The sequence below is a fragment of the Hippoglossus hippoglossus genome, chromosome 14, assembly GCF_009819705.1.
Source record: "Hippoglossus hippoglossus isolate fHipHip1 chromosome 14, fHipHip1.pri, whole genome shotgun sequence".
NCBI lineage: Eukaryota > Metazoa > Chordata > Actinopteri > Pleuronectiformes > Pleuronectidae > Hippoglossus > Hippoglossus hippoglossus.
This window is the reverse complement of record NC_047164.1, coordinates 19,844,380-19,869,087: the sequence shown is the minus strand read 5'-3', so window position 1 is coordinate 19,869,087 and position 24,708 is coordinate 19,844,380. Positions and strand designations below refer to the sequence as shown.

The 24,708-nt window shown below is 41.5% G+C and overlaps 1 protein-coding gene across 3 annotated transcripts in view; it reads right to left on the bottom strand.

Annotated features, from left to right (window-relative positions):
- Positions 1–655: 655 nt before the first annotated feature.
- Positions 656–24,708, bottom strand: part of LOC117774102 (vacuole membrane protein 1-like) — a 61,086-nt gene continuing 37,033 nt past the window's right edge. For 2 of the 3 annotated variants that reach the window (XM_034606211.1, XM_034606212.1), the window contains 2 exons: positions 21,526–21,587; positions 3,457–4,887 (listed from right to left, as the gene is read on the bottom strand). In XM_034606211.1, the coding sequence (XP_034462102.1) occupies positions 4,638–4,887; positions 21,526–21,587 (312 nt within the window). In that variant the 3' untranslated portion in view covers positions 3,457–4,637. Of the gene's footprint in view, positions 4,888–21,525; positions 21,588–24,708 lie in introns of all 3 variants that reach the window. The other variant, XM_034606210.1, reaches the window with a different exon arrangement.

Genomic DNA, 24,708 nt, shown 5'->3' with positions numbered 1-24,708 from the left:
ATGTCAAGTTACTTCTTCTTTTATTTTTTATTTTTTTACTTCAGACCACAAAGAACTGATCCGAGGCCAAAAATACCTGCATCATACAAAATATAAACTTTTTAAAAAATAATATTGTATTATCGTGTATTATTGAGGTGTTTCATGGATTTAACTCAGTGTTTCATCGAATGATTTTATTTGCCAAAGTGTGTGAAACAAAACATGATGTAATATAATTACAGTTACATAATAATTACATAGCAACTAACCCAAATTTAGATCAAAATATTGTATCAGGTATTGTTTTATAAAATCATCTTTCATATTCTTGTGGTTTACTAACACAAATACTTGTGTGTGTATATATAAGAGTAACGTATTTAAATATAGGTTTAATTAGTTACAAGAGCCCAAGTGTAGCTGTGTGTCACAACTTACAGCGAAGGCTTAATGTGGAATCTGAAATGGAGCTGATGTCAGTATGGAGAGAGCAAATCTGTAACATGATAACCATTTGGATGTGAAACACTAGACGGGGAAAATCAGAGTTGTGACGGAGTCAGTATCCTCCTTGTCCCTCGCTCCAGGCTGACATGTGAGATTCTTTGGAGGCCTGTGGGTCAACACTGGCCCGGTGTGATCAAGACTTATCACATAATGAACAGAACACCAATCCTTTTTCTGACCAACTTTATTTATAGTGAAAGCAGAGAAAAAATACAGTGCATACATCCACATTTAAAATGACCAGGTTACAGACTGATACACGAGAGATACAGGCACTTGCACATAGAAATAGAAACACATTTTCTAGACAAATGTAGGCACACACACTCACACACACGCACACAGACAGGCATGCCAAAAGGGGGCTCCCTTATGGAACAGGACATCCTGAAACTGCCAAGAAAAACACTCGCTAAGCCAGCGAGCCATTCCAGTGTTATCCAATGATTTTTGTTTTTATGACCAGGAAAAAGTTTTACACTTTTGCACTGGTGGAGAAAAAAAAGAATAATCTAAAATAAAACTGAGGCTCTGCAGTAAAAAGCATCCACTGGTCAAGCAATGATTTGAAGCTTTGTATAATTACCAATGTGTGGCCCTGAGAAAAAAAAAAAAAGAAACTCTCTCTCAGGAGAGTCGTTATAATAAACTGCAGCCTCCTACAAAAAAGTGCGTATTGAGCAAGAGAAGAAAGTTCTGAGTTGAAGAGAAGAGGGAAGTGTGAAAGGGAAGAGGAGAGCTGCTTGAGCACTGTGTGTACCGTACCTAGGACTGGGTGTCACAATGTGATGTGTTGCAATAAGGTGTGTACCGTCTGGATTCTCAGGAAATTCGTGTGGACACAGCCAACTTTCACGCACACACACACACATGCACGTGTACAAATACAGAAGTACACAATTGACATCAGCATTTGCAAAACATGTGAAGACACAGTTCCCCACATGAAACCACATTAAATCCCTCACAGGCGTCAGCAAGGAGGAAATAAACAATGGCCCCGTGTCTCTGACGTTTCACAAGCGGTTTGGATAAAGGGAAGTGACATCGGCAGAGCACACCTCTAAATGGGAACTGATGCTAACTGAGACAATGACAGTAACAGAAGGAGGACAAAACAGGATGCTGGTCAAGATGAAAGAGCCCGAAATGTCAGACAGCCTACAGACTGTTGTCGCCTTGCAAACTAAACAGCCAACACCAGTCTGATAAGCTATCTGACAGGCCGAGAGAGTGACGGACATGCCTGAGACATGTACACACGGACACATGTACAGAAACAAAAGAAATGAAAAAAAAGCTAAACAAAAGAATCCTAATCCCACTTACCATGACAGGAGAAAAGGAGAGGTGAACGTTTGGACTAGAGCTGGTGCAGAGCGGAGGCTTCAGCCTGCTCAACAGTGCCCCTCTGTTTTGAATCTACTCGAGTGATTCGTCTCCTGGCTCCATGACTGGGGCAGTGCAACGAGTTCATTTGAAGGTTCAGCTGAGGTAACGGCACAGACGCTTTTCACTGTGCGCTTGAGGCTTTTTCCCCCCCCTCCCGCTTGTGCCTGCTCTAGCGCCCACTGCGCTCAGTCCAGCATAGCACAGCAGCGGTACAGAGACGGAGAAGAAAATAGCACAATTCACGGGCAATTACAGAAAAAAGAGGGTAGTGCATATATTGAGAGCCGGCTGATGTCGTCCCACGAGCAAAAAAAGGTAAAAATAACGGAACACGGATCATATAAAATGCTGCTGTGTTAGGAGCTGCTCATGTGATGTCAAACATGAGCTCTCTGTCCTCATCGTGGGTGAAAAGGACAAAAAAAAAAAAAAAAAGCTCGGTGGAGAATTGGAGACAAAGAAAAACACTTACCATGACACAGACTGTCTGAGTTCGAGCGAGCACCTACGATCTGCCTCACTACCACTTCCCGGCAGACTCTCAGTCTATTAGTGGAGCACAATCTGCTCTAATCCATAAAAGATAAAAGAGAGCTACAAATTTGGCAGCCACGCAAACACAACCTACTATCTCTGTCTTGCTCTTTGTCTCACACACACACACACACACAGTCGTAGATCTGATTCAATATATGGCTGCATCTGGTAAAGTAGCTTCAGGCTGACTCATGTGCTCTCTTCCTGGAAGCAGAACAATAAGGGCAGACAAAGGGACAAGCAGGGTGATTCATGGCCGATTTCTCATTTCTCAACCAAAACTACCAAAATGTGCTTTACTGCACACACACAAAGCACCACAGACACTGTGAAACATTCATTAACATGTACAGCTGACTTAGTACTCCACAATGTGTCGAAATTAGGTGGCTCAGAAGAGCACATCATGACTTACAGTCCATTTACTTCTCCTAAGTAACCACAACCAATACTGTTCAACTCTTGACAGTAATAAATACAGACTATCTTATCAATAAATTAACTAAATATAAATCATAAATAAATAGGTTACTGAACAATCCACTGGATTTACAGAACACTCACCACATCATCAAAAGTAACAAATATCCAAGCTTAAACTAGAAAAAGTTAATTCAAGTGACTGTGGAGATATGAGACTTGGGAGGATGTTCTAGTAAAGCCAGCAGTGGCTCATCTAGGCCTCATTGAGGAGAATTATTGCCGGCAGCTTCTTCTCACGTGCTCAGGAGCTGCTCGAAGCACCAACTGCATGGGACCAACACAGCAGCCTCCACACACACACTCACACAGAGCCCAACAAGCACCTACCTTACAGGGAACAATCGCAGAAATTACTACCAAATGCAAAAGCCTTAAAAAGTGACCGAGGGGAAGTCCAAGTTCAACATCAACATGTTGCTACAATAACAAGAGAGAAACCCGATGGGGGCTGATATGCTGCTTCAGATAATGGAGGGGTATCGGCCGTGAGGGAGAGGAGAGAGGTGGGAGCTTCGGAAGTTGATGGTCTGCCGTGATTGACGGCCGGCCTTCACTCCGCCTTGTCCTCTGACTGTTTCTCCCGCTGCCTGTGCTTGGCGTAGCTCTGGGCCATGGAGTTGACAATGGAGCAGACAAAGAAGCATACCATGATGACCACAACCTTCTCAAAGAGCCACGACAGCCAGTTCTCCTCCTGCCAGGAACCACAGAGAGAGAGAGAGAGAGAGGAGCTTGGTCAGTAAAGTGAAGGCCGGCCACCGCTGCCCCCCCCCCCCCCCCCCCCCCTACCACCGCCACCCTCCTTCACCCGACACCCTGCTCTCCCCTCTGCTCCTGATGCTGTAGGCTAGGTGGGGATCCAGCTCCATGTGCTGGACAGATAGAGATCAGGGGTAATAAAACACGCGGCAGCCCCCGCAGTCCTCCCTCCTAACGCCCCCGCTGACCCCAGCCTGCAGCCTGCCTCCACCAAGTTAAACTGGCTTGCTTCTCTCCTGTAACTGCAGGAGGCTCAAGTTACAAGAAAAAAGGAACATTGTTCTAGAAATGCCTTAATCTGTCCTTGTGCAACTCAAAGTCTATCCTTTGTATCCGCGTGTAAAAAAGAAATAAAAAACGTTTTCAATGAATCACTTAGAGCAAGAAAGAGGGAAAGAGAAACAGAGAGGTGCAAAAAAAAAGCTTTCAAAGAGAAAGCTACAACTGGCTCTTTTTGTTCTAGACAGGGGGTTTTGATGGATTGTCACTGGCGGAGGGGGGGGGTTGGCCCCCGCCCCAGTCTACAGTCATTGCTGGGTTCAGGCGGAGCACTGAGTGCAAGTGTGTGTATGTGTGTGTGACACATAGGGGAGTGACCATATTCTCACACACACACACACAATCCCAATTGGTAAGATGGAGCATGAGTCAGCACGCCCCGCGCTACAGTAGTACAGTTCAATACAGCGAGTGGAGCCAGACCCTACACTGGCCCCTCTTCTCCTCCCTCCCCTCCAGCCCGCCCAGTGCAGCGCTAACCTACACCGTCACTCCGGCCCCAAACAAGCCGCTGTAATCTGCTCTAACACTACAGGTTATAGAAAAATCTACATCAACACTTCCCTTATAAACATTCAATCAAGTTCAAGAAATATGTATTAAGGTAAATTTAATTCAACGGCAAACGGTACAGGTGAAGAAAAACAGAATTAAGTGTGTTCATGAGAGAAAAATGGGTCAGAGATATAAAGGAAGGCTTACATAAAGAGAAGAAAAGGACACAAAAAAAGTGGAGGGAGAAGGAGTGAAAGAGGCAAAAGTAAGGGGGCCACATTCTTTTCTTGGCGCGCGCACATGTGAATGAATAGAGGCTGTGAGCTGGGGGCTGAGGCCCCTGTACTTACAGTTGGGATCCCCTCTCCGGCGCGATGGTGCAGCTTGGCCTTCTGGGCCTCCAAGTGCTCCCTGAAGGGCTTCTGCAGTGCCGCACCCAGCAGTGGAACAGATCTGCCTCCACCAACACAGAGAGAGAGAGAGAGAGAGAGAGAGAGAGAGAGAGAGAGAGAGAGAGGGTGGTGGTGGTGGGGGAGGAAAAGGAGGGAAAGAGGGAGGGAAGGAAGAAGAGAGAAAGAGGGAGGAGGAGGAGGGGAGGGGGGCATGGAGGAAGAGAGGGAGGGAGGGGAGGGTGGTGGTGGGGGGGCGCAAATCACGTCACATCATTGTTACTCACCAGCCCAAGGGCAGCAACAAAGGGAGGCATGCTGTCCTATCTCCTGTACTGTGTCGCTCTCCCCTGCTTCCTCTCCCCGAGAAGAGAGAAGGACGGAGAGAGCAACGAGTGCGATCCCCTCACTGCTCATCCCCACACACACACACACACACACACATACACACACACACACACACACACACACAAACAGACACAGAGAAAAAGTACAGACTGTACCACGGCCACAGGAAATAGTTGTGCTCAAAACCAAAAGAGTCAAAAGAAAAAGAAAATAAAAAAAAAGAAGAAAAGCATAAATAAAAGTTGGCTGGTCCTCACACGGCAGCCTCGGCATCAGTAGTCACTCTCCCGCTCTCCTCTCCTCTCACACACATACTCGGCTTCCTCTCTCTCTCTCTCTCTCTCCCCTCTCGCTCACCCTCACACATACACACACACATCGGTGAACTCGTTCAACTCCCCTGCAGTGCCTCCTCTGCCGCTGCAGCGAGGAGAAATGAATGACTTCTCAGAACTCCCACATTTATCACAGGCGGTTCCTGTAAGAACTGGTTTCAGCCAATTAATGAGGAAGTGAGTCGTACCCAAACTGTGTCATCACTGGCTGGGACCTGGGGGGATGGCCCACAGGGGGAGGGCGCTCCTGTAAGACGGCCCATATTAGGAAACCCTTTACAAGATTTAGCCACCAACTACAAGCACACTACTGAACCCCCCCACCCCACCCACCCACCTCACACACACACACACACACACACACACTCAAAGAAAAAAAAAATGACGCGAGAGACTGCAGAGAATGCCCTAGAAGAGCGAATCAGTGGCCCATCCCTGGACTGGAGTTAGTGATTAATCACTAAACAAATACATACTAAAGACCTTCACTTATTCTCTTTTTTGTGTGGCTATACACTGATAATTACATCCCCTGAGCTGTTGTTTCAAAGCCACCTTTATGCTCCACTTTTATGTCTTTTGTTCGTGTCCCGGGGGCCATCATCAAAGCCCTGGGACACATCAGAGATCTGAGCGCAGGTTTGCGTGGGCAGTCATGTCACATACGGTTGAGTTTAGGGCTGGTAACTTTCTCTGATGGAGAAAAGTAATTTCCGTCCTCACCAACACACACACACACACACACACACACACACACACACACACACACACACACACATACACACACATATCTTGTGGTGAGAAAAAAAAAACCTGATTGTGTTAAATGAGATTACAACAAGGAAACCTTTGATTAATGATTAACTGTATACCAGGTAATGATATCTCACATGTGACCGTACGTAAAGCAGACAGGAAGTCTAACAGATGGGCCATGCTTTAAATGACACAATAGAATATGTTCAGGACTCACGTATCAAAAATCAAGCAACAGTTTTTTTTTTTGGGAGGGAAACAAAGCCTCCACTTTTCCCATCCCCCTCTTCAGAAAAATTCCTCACATCTCCACACCTCAGAAACTCACTAAACTCATTTAAAAATACACAACCTGGATGAAAATCCACATGTGGGTTTGTGCGTGTAAATAAAATTTCAGATAACACTTGAGAAACACATGGGCTCAGCAGATAAAAGCAAACAGGCAAGAACAAAGAGCGAGAGAAACTGTTTTGAGAAATGGCGGGCAAAACCATCTCCTACACGATGAGCAATACTGAGTCATGAGCCTGGGCAAATCCAGCAACAAAGAAGCTCAGAGCTGCTAGTCAAACACGTTTTAATGCCTCACAGTCAGGACCGTCTGTCCATTAAAGATCTCATGGTTTTATGCTTTTTTGGGGAATATATTTTAACTTTCTGCTGAACATGTGAAACTGTTGGACTTGAAAAGTGTGTTTAGAATTGATCCGTGAGTACCTGTGCCCCGCATCTTTCTGTGTGTGTGTGTGTGTGTGTGTGTGTGTGAGAGAACAGTTCACAAGATTATATTCCTGGTAGCTGGAGTCGAATGAGAATTGTGTGTAACCTGTGCATGCATTACATATGTGTAATAAATAGTATCATGTTGTACAGAAACAGTTGTAAAAGGTGATCTTCATTTTCAGTCAAATTTTAGAGAGTTAAAATACTGTTTTCTGAGTTGATTTTGAGTTGAGGACAGAAGCAGATACAAGTTAAAATGTATCAACATAAGATGGTAATTTCACAATAATAAGCCTGAACTATTTACTCAGCAGTTACCGTTGTTTGCTAGAATCTTTTGCCCCAAACGAGAGTGACAGAAAACTCCTCACTTGTATCTTTTCTGCTGGGCGAGACTTTGGAACTCTGTGGCCTTGAGAAACAAGGAAGTAAAATAGTTTTAAATAAACTATTTACAGAACTTTTAAAAACGCTTTTAAGTCAGATTTTTACACTGTAAAAGATTTTGCCTAATTTCTTATTGGACACAACTGATCATGCCTAAATTTATGGTGAGCATAATTTGGTAAAAATCACTCAAGTAGTCTTGTTGAACAGCACGCATACTGTTAAGTTCTAATAATTGTGTTGTTTAATGTATTAAATGTATATAATTCAGCTACGAGTCATGATTAAAATTAAGGTCAGAGATTCATGTCTTTAATTTTATTTCATCAGCGGAAACAACACAAATGTACTTAAAATAACTCAATTAAGAGTTCTCTTTAGTTTTTCTTTTCATTTAAGGTGGCAGCAAAGCAGAGAAACCAACAATATTTGTTGTACATGAATTAATGATGTATATTAATTAGAATGTGTATTTTTTATGTGTATTTCATATGATAATGTTCTTTTATTTGTGGGTCTGTGATAAAACACATAAATTATATAAATTTATTGTCCAACATGCACTGCAGTTTATCTGAGCGGATCTATAAACTGTGAAATTCTTTCTCTAAAGAGAAAAAAATGGAATAGTTAAATAATAACAATTACAACAATAAAAAGTCTTAACAATGTAGGTGGTTTTAAAGCCATAAAACTCTGCATGTGTGGATCCTAGTCTAAAACTTTACAACTGTTGTTCTCCAATTGATTAAATTACTTCCAGAAGCTGTGCACAAAGCACAAGAAGCTTCATTAACACACATTATAAAATGATTCCCTATATATATATATATATATATATATATGTACCATACTAATTATCCATGCTGTTAGTATATTCTATATAACTGCATATATTTGTAAACCTAAGCAGTGAGTGATAATTTATTTTTTAACCAACATCAAATTGGTAACATAGGCTTCTAAATATCAGGAGAAAATGATCGTAATCACTTTTCATTTACTCACTAAAGTAAATCAATAAATGAGGTAAAAAATTGGTATATGTAGCTACCAAAAGTAAATCTTTTTAACACTTCTTAATTAATCTGATGTAATGAACAAATGAAGCTAAGGGGAATTACGGAAAAAGAAACATTAGTGACTGTATGTGACGTGGGGCGAGAAGCAGAGCAGCCTAAACTCTTAGGTTTCTTTTTTTTGCCAAAACAGGTAGAAAACCGTCTGACCCATTTGAATATATGAGTTCAAACAAAACAGAGAACAAACAGAAAACGGGTATGTGTCATCCATACACACTTTCTTTGTTCAGAGGGAACACTGCTTCATCTCAGAAACAAAACACAATTTGACCAATATTTTTGAACATGAGAAGCTCTCGTCCAGAGATAGAGAAGAAACCAAAACACCACCACTGTCCGACATATGCCAGCAAATCACTTTTTCCTTTTTCCAAATCCTGCTCAGTTTGGAGATTCAGCACATTTGTGTATGAACAAGACAAAAGTGGTTGACAATTTGCATCAGAGTGTTGAGTAATATTCTACAATGCCACCCTCAAGACATTCTTTGATAAGTGCTTTAAACAAACAAGGCACACATTTCACTATAAGACCAGCAATTCTGACGCATCCCCACATTTTTCTGAGAATTAAAAAGGTGGCACAGGCTGGATTTGCATCTTTTACAGTGTAAATAACAGATTAAATCTACAAAACAGCAACTTCCTTTTCAGATTTGCCACTTTGAAAATAATACTAGCTACCGTATTGCTCCATATTTGGTCTGATCATGAAGAATGGAAATCTACCAGTGATCATTCCAGCCTTGAGTATGAAAATATAATCTTGTCACATAACTTTCCCTCTTCGATACAACTGCAATAACCAGCGTTTAAAACTAAACCTGGTCTGAGAGTTAACCTGTGCAAGGAATTAACTAAATCAATAGTTATAAATGAGGAGATAAGCTCTCACAAAACAAGGAGATGAAGAGGGAAAACCCCAGATCTCTTAGCTTCCTGTTGCCTGATTTTTGCTGTGAAGGGTTTATTTTGTGTATGACACGTCAGCCTCTCATTTTTCAGTATAAAACTATGATTTTCTGAGCTGTTCATGTACTGTGTTCCGGCGTCATGTGGTCGTTCGGTGAAAACTAAATTCCATAGGCCATGAGTCAGAGGCGACCTTTGAACTGTCTGTCTGTCCTGACACCTCAAAGGGCACGTGATCATATATACGTACACACTCATAAAACTCACAATTTGTGGGTTTTTTATGATAATGAATTCCAAAGCCACTAACGCGCGCGCGCGCGCGCACGCACGCACGCACGCACACACACACACACACACACACACACACACACACACACACACACACACACACACACACACACACACACACACACACACACACACACACACACACACACACACACACACACACACACACAGGCCCTGACGGATGATAGAGAACAAGGCCTCACATGACAGACAAATCCTGGCCAGGTCCAACTGGTTACGACATCATCACAACAACTAGCTTAGGCAATCGCTAGTGTTACCCAATGCTCCGCAGGGCCACAGTTCACACCTAACATAACAGCAGAGACACTGCAAGACGCACACACACACTGTGGCTTGGCAGAGCTCTGACCTGAGGTACTGAAACTCTGACCTCTACGCCGTCTCGAAACACTGATGATCTGACTCATTCTGTGTTATCAGCTGAAGGTCTGATAAAATATTAGTGCTCCGTTTTGATTTTATTAAGTGTTGGAATAATGAAATAATGGAATTATGGGAGGAGGAGTGTGTTTCACTTTAGCGTAAGGAAAATTTTGATTAATGTGCACATGTTGTAAGGTAATCTCTGTGTGTGTGAGCGCGTGTCGGTTCCTCCTCCGGTACAACTGGGCTTTTTCCAAGTGACTTCACCACTAAAACATGGAGCCCACTCCTCGATGGAGATCCCCCTGCCCAGGGTGTTTATCACATCCCGACTGCACAGCCAGCACAACACGCACACACACACACAGACTATCCTCTCAGGTGCCCGCAGTGCTGCCAGGAAATCAGGGGCACCAATTATAGCAGTCTATTACTCCTCTCACTTCCCAGACAGGCACATAAAACAGCCCCCCAACCCCTGCGACCCCCGCCAAGGTTCAGGTCGGCATGTCCACACAGACCCTCTTGGCGTGGGTGTGAAGGTGTTCAGAGTTGCGAGGTCACTGGGTGACCAGGCCTGGACCCTTCCAACGGTGAGAAAGATTTGTACAATGAGTCAGATGTAAGTGGAGACACATCCAGACAAGTCACACCGCCACTCGTAGAGTGGCAGCGACAGGCAGGCTAGAAATAGAGGAGGAGGTAGAGGAGAAGAAGAAGAAGAGGAGGTGTAGGGCACCGCAGGTTACACAGAGTCTCCAACCATCCTGTGATGTCATGTTTGAAGATCAATGGTGACATTGTTTCTGTGGAAGAACGTCTGGCCCTCTTTTCAAATTAACACCTAATTACTTGGTGATAACCACACCTATTGTACTTCTATTTTAATTTACACTTTATTACCCCAAATGGGACACTTTGCAGCCGTCAGACAACTGAAACATAAAAGACTAATTAAATGAACCCATGAGGACATGTTGAATAAAAGTGAAGGGCAGAAACAGACCACAGGAACATTGTCACTGGCTGGAAAAGTAATGGCACATGGAATAAATGAGAACTTGATGCTGTTTGAGGCCTGACTGTCCCATAAACACAATGTATGTCGCTAATTTAACACAGCAGGGTGGCAAGTGAGCACAGATGAGATGTGTGGGACTTTCCAGTGTACAATATATACTGTGGGACTGTATAGAGTCTATGTGGTTCATATACAGAGCAACATGCTGCTCAGACGACCGCAAAGGTTACTACGAACCTCTCAAAAGCCACAACATGCTGCACATCCTCTGCTTCAAAAAAGCATGTTCTACTCTGGCTGCTGTGTAAAGAGGAAGGCAGCATAAAGACAGACAGCAAGGTCAATTAAACCTGCTTTTTGTAATGAGGGTTGTACATGACAGAAGTAAAATAAATAGTAACATTGTGTGATTATAAGTGATTATAATTGATTGTTTGTACATATACGTGTTTACATATTGCAGAGGTTGTGGTTAGAAGCCAGCGAGGGCAGAAAAGTGAAAGTTCCTGGTGTCTGCATGACAGTTACATACTACAGCATGTCTCACTGCGCTGGAACAGCACTGAACTAATGTGGAAAAAGTCCTATCTAGAGGAATAATAAATACATTAGTTATGTTGTGTGATTGTGATTTAAGATCCCATAGCAGTCTCGTAATAAACTGTGTCCACAGTGTTGAATCTTTGAAATTTGACAGAAAAGATTGATGGCGTCTAGGATGAAACAAATAAAACAAAGCTTCCTCATGATTAATATTCACATTGCTTTTTGTCATCAGGATAAGACCAAACACAGATTATTCTAAAGCTGCACAACACTGAGGATATTTACAGTTGGAATTATCTCATGTCCTTACTGTCTCTCCCTCTTGGTGAGTTGTTGCTGTTGTGAACGGGGCTGATGCTGGACAAAGAATCTGTTTTGACTGAGGTGTGAGGGGCAGGGCGGGGAGGCAGAGTGGTCCAGATGGCTGCCCGGCCGGCCTGTGAGTCAGGGCCTGTCTGAGATGACTCCTCTCACAGAACTCAGATACAGACACATACACTCAACAACTGCAGCGCACATTACGACGTTCATGGGATTTACAAAACAATACACTTCAGTGGATGATGCTGATTAAGAGCTCAAGGTCACGTTGTGTTCCCCTGATAAATGAGCTGCTCTAAAAATGAATCAATGGCTTAACTGTTTCCAAAAACAACATGCAAGTCAGTTGCCATCCTGATGAATAAATACATTAGTAATTTCATAGTCTTGGCCTGAGTGTGTGTAGGAGTGACTTGATGAGCAAGCAGAGTGTGTGGTGAGGCGAGTGTGACACTGAAGACCAATACAATGAATCACTGATGAATAAAGTCCTGGAACACACACTGTGCCTGAGAGGAACATATGACACCCAACCTCGAACACACCTGTCCCTCTCTTTGTGTCTAACACACACACACACACACACACTTTCTCATCAAAGCTACAGTTACATTCAGATCTTGGTGCATCTCTTCACTGAGGGTATTTGTGTGTTATTGACCACAAAACTGGGCCCACAGTGCACAATCTGAACAATAAGTCATGAGCGACTGAATATTATTCTAAATGGCTGTGGTAAGACCCTTTGGCTCATTGTCAAACCTCTCTCTGACTGTTACTGCCTCGGTATTTCTGTCAGAGCTCGGAGGCCAAGGTAATCAGAATGGAAGTGGGCGAAATGAGAAAATAGACACCCCACAGAGCCTTACATTAAATTTAATGACGCTGTATAAAACGAGAGTGGGCTGCGACCTGCCGCACCATCCCTCACCCCTACCAGGGGTGTCGTAATTGGAGGGGTGGGGGGCATGGAATTGACTACCCAGGGCCCCAATGAGGGAGGAACCATTGAAAAATCACGGAATAAAAATGTTGTTTTGTTTGCAATTTTTAAATCTACGCAATTACTGTTAAGGGTATATTAAAATGTCCTTAAGGTCTGACAAAATGTGCAAAATGGTTTATTCTGCACATCCGCTCCTGCACTGCTCTAAATGCAGCTAATCACGCTGTACGACTGCTGATGCTGGAGGCTGGAGAACCTGTAGTGAGTTAGGGTCAGTCAACATCAGGGTACTGATAAAAGGAAAGAAAGGAAAGCAAACTGATGGAAATCTGCTTTTGATGAGTTTCTTTCAGAAGGAAAAGTGAGCACAACTGACACAGTTTAAGAATGGTTTAGGCTAATATCAGCAGCTGTTTAGATTCAAGGCAGTCAGCCAGTAAACCAGCTCAGGGTATATTTTCGTTATATACCAGAAATGAATCAGCATCGTGTCCGTGTCATATGAGATATCTATCAACGTATTTGCAAAGCTTAAAACCATGAACACACGCTTGTATGTGAGTCAGGGTGACCTGATGGAGCCATGGATAGTTATTACAAAAAAATCAAGGTGTCAAGGACGTCTCGGTAAAAGTAGTTAAACCTTGGAGTGACATTTTGCCCTTTTCCTAGTAAGCGTGCATAACATGTTTGATATCAACAGATTCACTGAAATCTCAACATTCACATGACACCACTGGCTTCATGCTGGCTTAAAACTGAGACCGCAACTGTCTTCAAAAGTCAGACATGTTAATGCCAGATGATCCACCTTTACTTTCAGAGGGTTAGTAATAAACCAAGAAACCAAAATCTGAGTCCAATTAGAATATAGCCTATGGTTTTATTTTTTCCCCACATTAAATTATGTTGGTAACAGGCCAAACAATAAGCTGCAGTTTAACTTTTGGCCTATTCAAATTTTATTTTAATATGTATTGAGGAAATATATTACAGAAATGTATTGAGGAAACCTAATTAAGGAAAATGTTATTTTCTTGTCCAGTCTTTAAATTTAAAATTGAATTTGGCTTCTGTTTATTTACTTAATATTGATGGATATATTTTTTGTGTTTAATTATTAACCTCTAAGTTGATACTATTTGGTTTGAATATATTGACATTTGATTGATGAAGCTGAGTTGATGGTTTGTGTTTGTGTTTATCTGGCGTCTTTTACATTGAGGGAAGTAAGCTAACCGGGCTATCTCTCTAATTAATTGATATCAGTACAACAGTACTTATTCTGCTGTCTGGCACCCAACTTAGATTTGATATTAGGGAGACACCAAAGCTACAGTACACTTGTTTATGTTTTATAGTAACTGGTTCTCTCTGGTCTGATGTTGTTATCATCTATATAAAAACAAGATTAGATATTTAAAGGGTGCTGTAGAAATATAATCAAGGTCATTGTAAAAAAGGATATGCCTGTATCCACAACCTACTCACACTGCTATTAATGGTTTAATCCAATATCTTTATGTTACTTAGATAGAAAGCCAATCGGGATATTTGAGAGAATATATTTTAGAGTACAAAAATTAATCAGCATCAAAGCAACATTATTATTGTAACATTATCTTTAAATATTACCTAGCAAAGCTTAACATTGTGCACCATGTTAATAGTAATGTATCTGAGGTTATGAGACAAGGTGAACAAGTATAGTGGGCACTAAAGATACTATTTTTGTCATCATTTTGCAGCAGCTTCAGGGGTTTATATTATAGTTGTATGGTTTATTTTGAGGGGTCTTTCATTGTGGCAGATAGTGAGATGTGATAGTGGATGGATCAAAGTTATTCTAATGGTAGTGTTGATGATGTTCTGTTGAGCAGGATACTCCAAGCAAACCAAATTTAATCAAAGTAAAAATATCATACAGTAGCTGTAAGTAACAGTATGCTGAGGAAAGAGGGTTGAAATATGTAGGGCCCAGACGTTTGTGCTACATCCCTTTTCCTGCTGTTGTGAATGTGTCCGACCTGGAGAAACTCCTGCCGTGTGGTTAATGTTTTATGTCTGAAAACAGCTTATGACTGATAATTGGCGCTAGAACTGATAACTACCTGTGAGTAATGCAGTTATTTGATCTGGGTGGATGCTGATAGTGGGTTTCTTGTCTGGTGTGAAAGGGGCTTAAGTGAGGCGTCAGCCTGTATGTGGGCCTGAGGAAGGGAGGGCAGGGTCCAGAAGGACTGATCAATACCACCTTTGTCAGTGTTCGTCTCAGGGGACCAGAACACCTGGTGACCACTAGGAATGGTTAACAGAAAGCTCACATAATACAAAGAGGATTGTTTATATATAGTATATATGTAGTACCAGTGACCAAGGTAAAGAACACGAGTGACATTTTGGACTTTTCATCAACTTAACACTCTTCAACAAAAAGCAATCTGTTGAGGTGCAATAAATCACCATAACTAATATAACTTCAGCTAATAACCTCAAGCACAGTCTGCACTTCATTCCATTTGTATTGTGTTTTTTTTATATCGATTGAGAAGATTCTTTGTCCAAAATTGGTGCAAGCTACTTCATGCAGATGAATATGGTGAAAGAAGAAAAAAACGTCCTTGTGAGGTGACAACTGTCACAGCTTCACACCACGCACCTTCAACCCAGCCGACTTCGCAAGTTTATTGTGAAACTTACAGAGTTTCTATATGAGCTGGGGGGAGGGGGGGTCTTTTCAAGATAGGTAACATTTAGTGGAAATGAGCAGTAACAGATTTTCTCCTGTAGCTGCAGTTCTTTGGTAATTGTACAGAAATAACTGAACTACTGTGAAAAACCTAGAAGAGTTCAACTGGTCTCACATCCCTCACATCTCCACCAACCCAGGTTCAATTGAGTCACTTTAGAATTAATGTATACATGAATCTTTGGTCTCGTCTAAGCAACTAGAAAATAGGAACATAAAGAAAATGGATCAAATGAATTAAAATGATATTAGATTAATCAAAAATCATGTCAGTTTCTTTAAGGATTTGTAACATGAAAGTTGCTGAAGCTGTCTCTCTCTGTCTCACACACACACACACAGGTTGAGGTAACATGACAGTCGCATTATTACAGTAAAATGTTGATCTCATCCAACCCCCCGGCTGCCCTGCCCTGACCTGAGATTTTGCCCCGGCCTCCCTCTGAGCAGAGCCGCCTGCTGTGATCCTCTAATGGCAACACCCTTGTGTGGCAGGAACGGCCATCTGCAAGCCCATTGTGCTGGTAATGTTCTCCTGCTGCAGGGATGGAGTCCGATGGAAATGTATGCATTCTCATGGAGATGTGCGAGGTTACCCCCAAGGCCCTGGCACACCGGTTTCTACCGGATTACCTTCAAATCTCGACTCTTACTCTCTGCATCTCAATCGCTTTCTCCATGTGAGCCTGACAGTGATAATCCCTCCCTTGACACATGAGTCTGACGGATTTGCTAAAGTCAGTACAAGACATGCACTGTACTGAGAGTAGCTGACTCAATCAAGATGATGGATTATTGAGACCAGTCGTTTAAAGCACCATTGTATAGGTGATGAAACTGTAATAGTGTCTCTCTCTTCTCACTTCCCCTCTTTTCCACGTTTTCACAAACATAACCCTCATCATAAACTGCCTCACACTTTGACCTCTCCCAGACCTATTCAGAAACTAAACCAAGGACACACTAATAAGTTTTAGTTCTGAAACCAATCATTTTTTATGCATTTGCATCTGGTGGTCTGGATTTTTCAAGCCCCTAAAAAATTTAGACTTTTGCAAACCGCCGCTGGTCTTGTATAGTTGCTCTGGGTTTGCATATTAGTACAGACAGGCCAACATTTTTGGAAGCAATGACAAAGACGATTGGACCTTATTAGTCATTAATGACAATTTCAAGCGTTGCTAATATTAATACCTCTTTTAAACCAAAACTAGCAGGGATACGCAGGTATTTTAAACGCTGGTAAACCCCCCAAAAATGGCGATTGACTCCTTTCCCCATTGACAGTAGAGAACCCCCCCATCCATTGTAAATAAATACATTCTGCAACCATCTTCAAAACAGAGAATCTGCTTTCAGTTTGCACTGAGCATGACCGGTGTATGGGAATAGTTATGTGATATGCATTTTCAGCTGTGTTAGTATGGACAGAGATTATTTCTGATACAAAACTAAAATGCTCCTCTGGATGTAGCTAGTTTTGGTTGTTTAAAATTCACTTACCACAGTCACCAATGATAAGTTGTAAACACACTGGGGTCCTGCGGAATTACCAGCACTGCAACGCCAACAGGCCCTCATCCCTACAGCTCTTCTCATAATAACGGAAGACGGTTTTCTTCCTGTTAACATATTATCACATAGAAATGGTTGCGGAAAAAGTGGCATGAATCAAGAGTTAGCAATTCAGCCTAAACACAGTGACTAACCACAGATCAAAGGAGGAGACAGGAGGCCCAGTCTGCGAACCAAAAACAGGAAAACGTGCCATTCCCTCACTGCATGCACTTGGTGATTTTGAGCCTTTCCTGCTGTAAATCACTTCACTGGCTTAAACCCCCCCAGTTGAGATAAGACAAAGGGGGACGGGGAGATTTGGTACAGATGAATCTGCTGCCCTATGATTATGTAGAACACAGCAGCAGTGGCTTCACCATTCTCTGATGTGCTTGTAGGGGTATTGACCTAACCTACACATTAAATCCAAGGAAAATCAATATAATAATTTTAGGCTTTTTCTCAGGGTGTTCAGCGAGAGACACCCAATGAAAAAAGCTTTATTGACATATTTGTATGATTTCATGTAAAACAATGGTTGTAAAGTACATTTATTTTGAAATACCAGTTTTAAAAGATGGTAAGTCTTTAATAAGAGGAGGTAAAGTGTAAAATAAACATGTTTAGGTTTAAAAAATAAGAATTAAACCTCCTGACAAATGACTTCAGATCTTGATCAAAGCCTTGCTCAGTGTGAGTTAGAAGAATTTAACTATGGTGATACACGCATGGTTTATCTTGAAGAGGAGGCATCTGTATATTAGTCATAGGACGTAGGAAACCTAACAAGTCTGATCAGATACACAGTTCCAGCTTCTCCCACCTGTTTATCAGTTCTTGTTATCAGCCCAAAAGGCATCTGAAGAGGGTTTTATTGTGACTTTATGTCAGCTCAAAGCAAAACTATCTTTATTATTGTCCTACTAGCGCTGACAGAAGGTTACAGGTTTAATGTTACAATGCTTTGCATGCCGAGAAAACAAGAGTGAAACTCATCTGCCAGAGATTCTGTAGAAGAATCTGTCTCCACAATACACATGAAGAACTACAACATAAATCTCGCAATGTCAGACACATTTTTATTGTCCCAAACACACAGTAAATTTTAAAAAACAGTTGAAAAAGGAAGAACACTTCACTTGATTAAACAACTGTCAGGACAGAACTTATTTTCCACTGAACCTTTTTTTTGTTGCAGCTCTAACACGGAATATCAGAAACTCATAAATGTATAATGGAAATTTTAAGTCACTTAAGTGCAAGATGGTCTAAAATGGTCCTTTGCATCTTGTCTACATTTTATTTCCAGCTAATAAAAAACTCTGGGGTTGGTCATTTTTCTTAACAGAGGTGATGAAAATGGCTGTTGACAGTTATAGAGCCTTGTGACATTTAAACCTCAGACCCAAACATCTCCCGTGAAACTGGATTTCAGTAACACACTGTTTTCCATTTGTCATCCATAGAAAAAATAGTTCTCTCACTCAAGCTGTTAGAAAACTTCTAGAAATAATCCTATAAAAGGCCCTGTTTGGAATTAAGATCATTAAAAAATGTAACTGAGTCAGACACTGACTATATCATGATGCACAGCTCTGATTGCCACATAAATTCTGTGTTGCAAAACCCAAAAAATTGTTTATAAGGAATTTGTGGACACTCCTTTTTGTCTTGAATGAGAACATCATCCCGTGTCATGATTGCAGGACTATCAACCAAGTTAAAAGTTCATCAAATGATACAGCAGTGCTGTGCTGAAATTGTACTTGATGGTCACACTACAGCATCCAGACTGCGTTAAAATATATATCTGAGGTCATCTATAAGCTACATAAATACACAGGGATTGAAGGAGAGACACACACAAACACACACACACTTCTTATCACCAAACGTATGTTTTCCCTATCATTACAACTTCAGGGCTGGCCTTTTAAACAAAAAATAAAAGTTTATATTAGAACATTAGATTCAACAGGTAAATTGACTTGTGTTATTTTTTCCACAAACAGCATCTTTGTGGGTTTACAGATTTAATCATTTAAAATATGACGAAATAATTACAAACTTGAATAAATAAAACAAGTGAATAACATAAATGTAAATAAAATAAAAAAAACTCCAGATATTTGATAATTTGAACTTTATAATAATTTGAAATTTTGTAATCCTTATTACAAACAGGTTCTGTAATTTATCACTGATTTCTGTTGCCGTGTGTGTGTGTGTGTTTATGTGTGCCAAGCAGCTCACCTGGTCAAAAAGCAGGAAATGAATTGTGCACTATTGTATTATGTCATACAAGACTGAAATCCCCACGGCCAAAGTCCAACGGTAACTTCAGCCACACACACAAACACTAACACACTAGACAAACACAGAGGCAAACAAAAACAAACATCGAACTGTTTAAACATTTCCAGACCGATTGAAGACAGCAAAGATATTATGAAAGGATGAGACTAACAATCATTACTTTAAAATCTTTCAGAAAACAACCAAATTCCAATAAATAAGAACTTCACTGAAAATGTTTTCCATTAACTCCAATCAAATAAATATAATTTTAAATTAGTAGACCACATTTCAGAACAATTCCAAGAAAGGCCAGGTGCTAAATGCTTCACTGAAAATTTCTGATTTATTTAAAATATTAGTTGGTGGGAGCTAACATGTTGGAAAAGTACAGCGGCTCAAAGGGTTAAAAAAAACAAGAGATGAGGAGCTTTATCTTTTAGAAAAAGAGCATACAAATAAACTGTGTGTGTGTGGGTGTGTGTGGGTGTGTATGCGTGCGGAACTGTGCATGTACACAGCGGAGGGGACAACTGCAGATGCCTGCGGTCTGTCTGTGCCTGAAGGGGTTAAAACCGAAAGGCTGTCACCCATTCATAAGGTGATGTGTGAGTGAGAGTGAGAGTGAGCGAGGCACAGAAAATCATAGGTGAAGGCGGAAAGGCCTCAGTGAGGAAGGAAGCTGACGGTTGAGAAGTTGTGACGAGGGAAAATTCCTTTAGAGAAAAAGCGGGTAATGAGTCAGACTGAAACCTGTCAATAACCAATGATCTGCTGCTCTGAGTCTGCAGCTCAATGAACTGTGACTGCTAGAGATCAGGGACAGGTCTTACACAACCCCCCCCCCACACACACACACACACAATATATATATATATATATATATATATGAACACACACACAATGTATGTCGATATATATATATATATATATATATATATATATATATATGAATACACACACACACACATTGTAAATGGTTTGTATTTATATACAAACCATTCATATACAGTATATGAACACACACACAAGATTTATGTATATATATATATATATATATGTATGAATAGAAACACACACAAACACACACATCTGTCTTAGTGAGGGCACTCATTGGCACAATGCATTCCCTCACCCCCCACCTTAACCTTAACCATCACAACTTAATGCCGTAGGTTCTAGGCTCAAAACTGTTCCTCACACACACTATGGATGTCTATACATATATGAGTACACACACACACGATACACAACATTCTAGTTTGTATCAGTAAAAGAGGATTATATACCGTTTATAAAAAATCAAATGCAGAATACATTTGCCTCCAAAAATAATTTTAGAAATGAGGCAAATGCCCAAACGGACAACATGGCAAGTAAGAGAGCTGATGCAATCTCATCGCCTGATTTCACCAAGTGTGTGTGAGAGAGAGACCAAGTTTGCAGTGTGAATGTCAATCTGTGTGTGTGTGTGTGTGTGTGTTTGTGTGTGTGTGTGTGTGTGTGTGTGTGTGTGTGTGTGGGTGTGGGTGTGTGTGTGTGGGTGGGTGTGTGTGTGTGTGTGTGTGTGTGTGTGTGTGTGTGTATGTGATAAATGGCACTCCCACTTGCAGGTGTGTTGAGGGCAGTTTCCAGCTGCAGCCCCTGGCATCTCTACAAGGACACCCATCATAGTACCCATCAGTACCTACACCCAACACCAAGGCTCTTTCAACTTTTATTACATCCAGCCTTATTTTGAAAAGCCCAGCGGCTGTGTGTGTGTAGGAGTCATTCTTACAAAGGAACAAGACATCTTCCAAAAAGTACTTTAAAGCCACCTCTGATTATGTGACCTTCATCAGTGTCAAGAGGAAGAGGAGGCAGATTTCACACAAACGAATAGAAATACCCCGTATGCCGACACACCACCCCTCAATCATACGATTCTACATTACCTATTGCATGTGTGATCACTGCACATCCCACAGGGTACTTTTGGATAGCAAACACACACATACACACAAGTATACACACAAACACACACACGTTGAGTCTTACTCACCCGATGAGGGAGACCATCTGCTCCACTATGTGTTTGCTAAAGGTGATGATCACAAACAGTTTCTGTATGACAAAGACACACAGAGAAAGAGCGAGACAGTTACTGAACCTTGAGGTCAAAGCAGTGCATGCATCATAATTGATCAGTAATTCCTTGAACCCCCCCCCCCCACCAGCTCTCTCTCACACACGCATACACAATTGCACGCACGCACACACACACACACACACACACACACACACACACACACACACACACACACACACACACACACACACACACACACACACACACACACACACACACACACACACACACACACACACACACACACTATGCCATTATTCCCAAAACCCATGCCACGCACCAACCAAGGCAGACCCCCCTTTTGTCATGGAGGGCAAGAAATAAAAGGCCTGGGCTTAATGACACATCACCAACACAGTACACTAGGTCAGCATATCACAGTGGCTGTCATCAAATGTGTGTGTGTGCGTGTGTAAAGTAACTGATGATAGAGAAGTGGGGGAATAAAAAGAGATGTGTCATTTTTTCACAGGGGGTCTGGATGCTGGCTCCTGTCTGGTCTGATTCCTGCTTAGTCACCGCGCCAGAAGGGACAGGCAGGCGACTGGCAGCCATTCTGGCTCACGTCAGCCTTGTGTCCTCCTGCGGGGGAGCGGGAACACGTGCCCACTAACTGACCAGATTTTTCAAGGTCCTTTAGTTGCCCTATGAGTTGGTGTAGGTTACTGTATTCTTATAAACAAACATGCGTTTTGGCAACTAAAAATGTGGTTTGATCCAGTAACATCTAGGTCGACTTCAACATGCCATTAGAAAGGCTTAACCCAACAGAGCTTTTGGCGGGTCCATCATTACAAACTCATGTTGTGCAGAAAAGGATTGTTCAAACCCACAGAACCTTATTTTAAATTCTAGTCCAGATCCCAAGGTTTTCAAAGACACTAAATATATACTACCCAATTACAGGGAAAGTGTATAAAATGATACACAAGACATCATCTCGAATTTTTCAATTTATGTAATGATGGAGCCATAAAAATGTCAACCTAGATTTGAATATTTCACTCATTATGAATGTGTAGCTCCAATTAGGCACTGGGATCACCTACAAAGTGTATTGTATATAATGTGGAACTGTCTTAACGAACCTTGGCTCATATTATATTGAGCTGACATAATTTCATAGTGACCCACAACAATCCATATTTTTCAGCATGCTTTTCCGAAGTCTAACTGGTACATATCAAATAAATTTAAAAACTAATGTCTGATAACAACTTGACTTGGTCCATGAAGAGGAATGATATATTGATTTGATGCAGTTTATGAAGTTGAAATGCCTATTATACTATAATTAATTTTGTTCCAACATTATTTATAGAGAATGAAGGTGTATAAGTTGAAAAACTATACAGAGTAAAATAAATGACATTGTAGGTGGACAAAATTAGATGCAACAGCTTTGTGAGCAGAAAATCACTTTTAAATTGTTATACTGCAGGTAAGTATGCACCAGGACCTCAATGACAATTTAGGTTTCATAAAATTGAATTTCTTTACAATTGGGCCCCTTTGATAAGTTCTATGTTACAGTGTTCATTGTAACATTGTGTAACATGTAATTCAGGTCATCCATGTAGCTCTATTGTCTTTTAATTTGGGTCGTGCTATTGACTTTCAGCCAAAATGTTGGAAATGTCACAAAAATAACAACTTTAGCATTTGCCATGATAAAAAAAAAGAATGATATTTGCTATGGTACTTTAAGCCTCACACATAAACACAGATTTTATACACCCACTCTTTTTGTGTCCTTCACAGACAAGTAAAATGATCTATCATCTCACAAAAATGAGGAAGGGACAAGATGGTCGACACAGGAAAGGTGACTATGATGTATTTTATGTGTCTGCACGGAAACTGATGGTGACATGGTTTTGACCTGCTGATTTCAATTCACTGATAAAGGTTATAAGAGCTACGTGCACCCAGTCTTAAAAACACACAACGACCAGCAAAAACAGCACCCTGCTTTCAAAGTTGTATTTTTACAAATCTGACACTAAATAAGTTCAGATTCAAGTGTCAAATGGTGCAGAATAATAATTCTCTTATTTCACTGTTACTACATGGGAGTCTCTTCACTTTCCCACAACTCACGGCTGCTATGACCTCGGCAAAATCACCTTTTTCAAGGGCCTGAAATGTGTATTTCCATGACAACACTCATGTTCCAACAACGGCCTGCTGCGTCACAAAGCAGCTGACGTTCATCCATTCAGCAGCTTACAGTAAGACGTGAAGCTTAATGAGCGTAAAAAGGCGGCGGCCGCTCGGGATATGAAAGCGAGCTTTTCCTTAGAGACTGGTGAGAAAGCACCTGAAGCTGCAGGTACAGCTCGCACTCTCACACACCCACACACAGAGCTTCGAAATCCCCTTTTGTTCCCTTTGGCTCATGAGGGACAATGTCACCTGCTATCAGCGTGCTTTTCTCTCGTACTTCTTGTTTTCTGCTCGCACTCTGTAAACTACTCAATCATTTTGCATTAAAAGCAAACTTGACCCTGAATGTGTTTTTAACCAAGCGGCTTTAGGAGAGACTGGGGCCCCTCAGAAATGCCGGAGAGTCGGGTGAAGTTTTTCTGTGGGGCAGGGAGGGACGCACCTCTGTCAGACGGGGCCCCTGGGACCCCTGGGTATTATCTGGTCCTGTGTGTGTGACTGTGTCAACTGTGCCTGCAACCCCCACACCCCCTACTTCCCTCCAACTCCCCCCATCTCTCCTTCTCTCTTTCTACATCACCTCCCACAGACAATGTTTATCTGCTTTAGCTCGCGCTCACTAGGTTCACTGCCAACCCTTCCACCTTTTTTTTTTCTAGTGTGGTGGAGGACAATGTTTTTTGCGTATGGTAAGGAACGAGGCTGAGTGGAAAAGAATCTTCGCGTTAACCCTTCCTCTGTGTGTCACCATGAGCAAACTCCAGCCTTTGCTTGGAAAACAGAAAGTTGAGCCCCTAACGGTAATCACAGACATACTGCAAATTCCTGGACGCAAATTGAGGATTTTCCAGGATTAGAAGAAACGTTTGTGATGCCAAGTCTCTTAACAGCAGTTTCTTATTCAAGGGTTAGGATGGATATCTTTCTTTC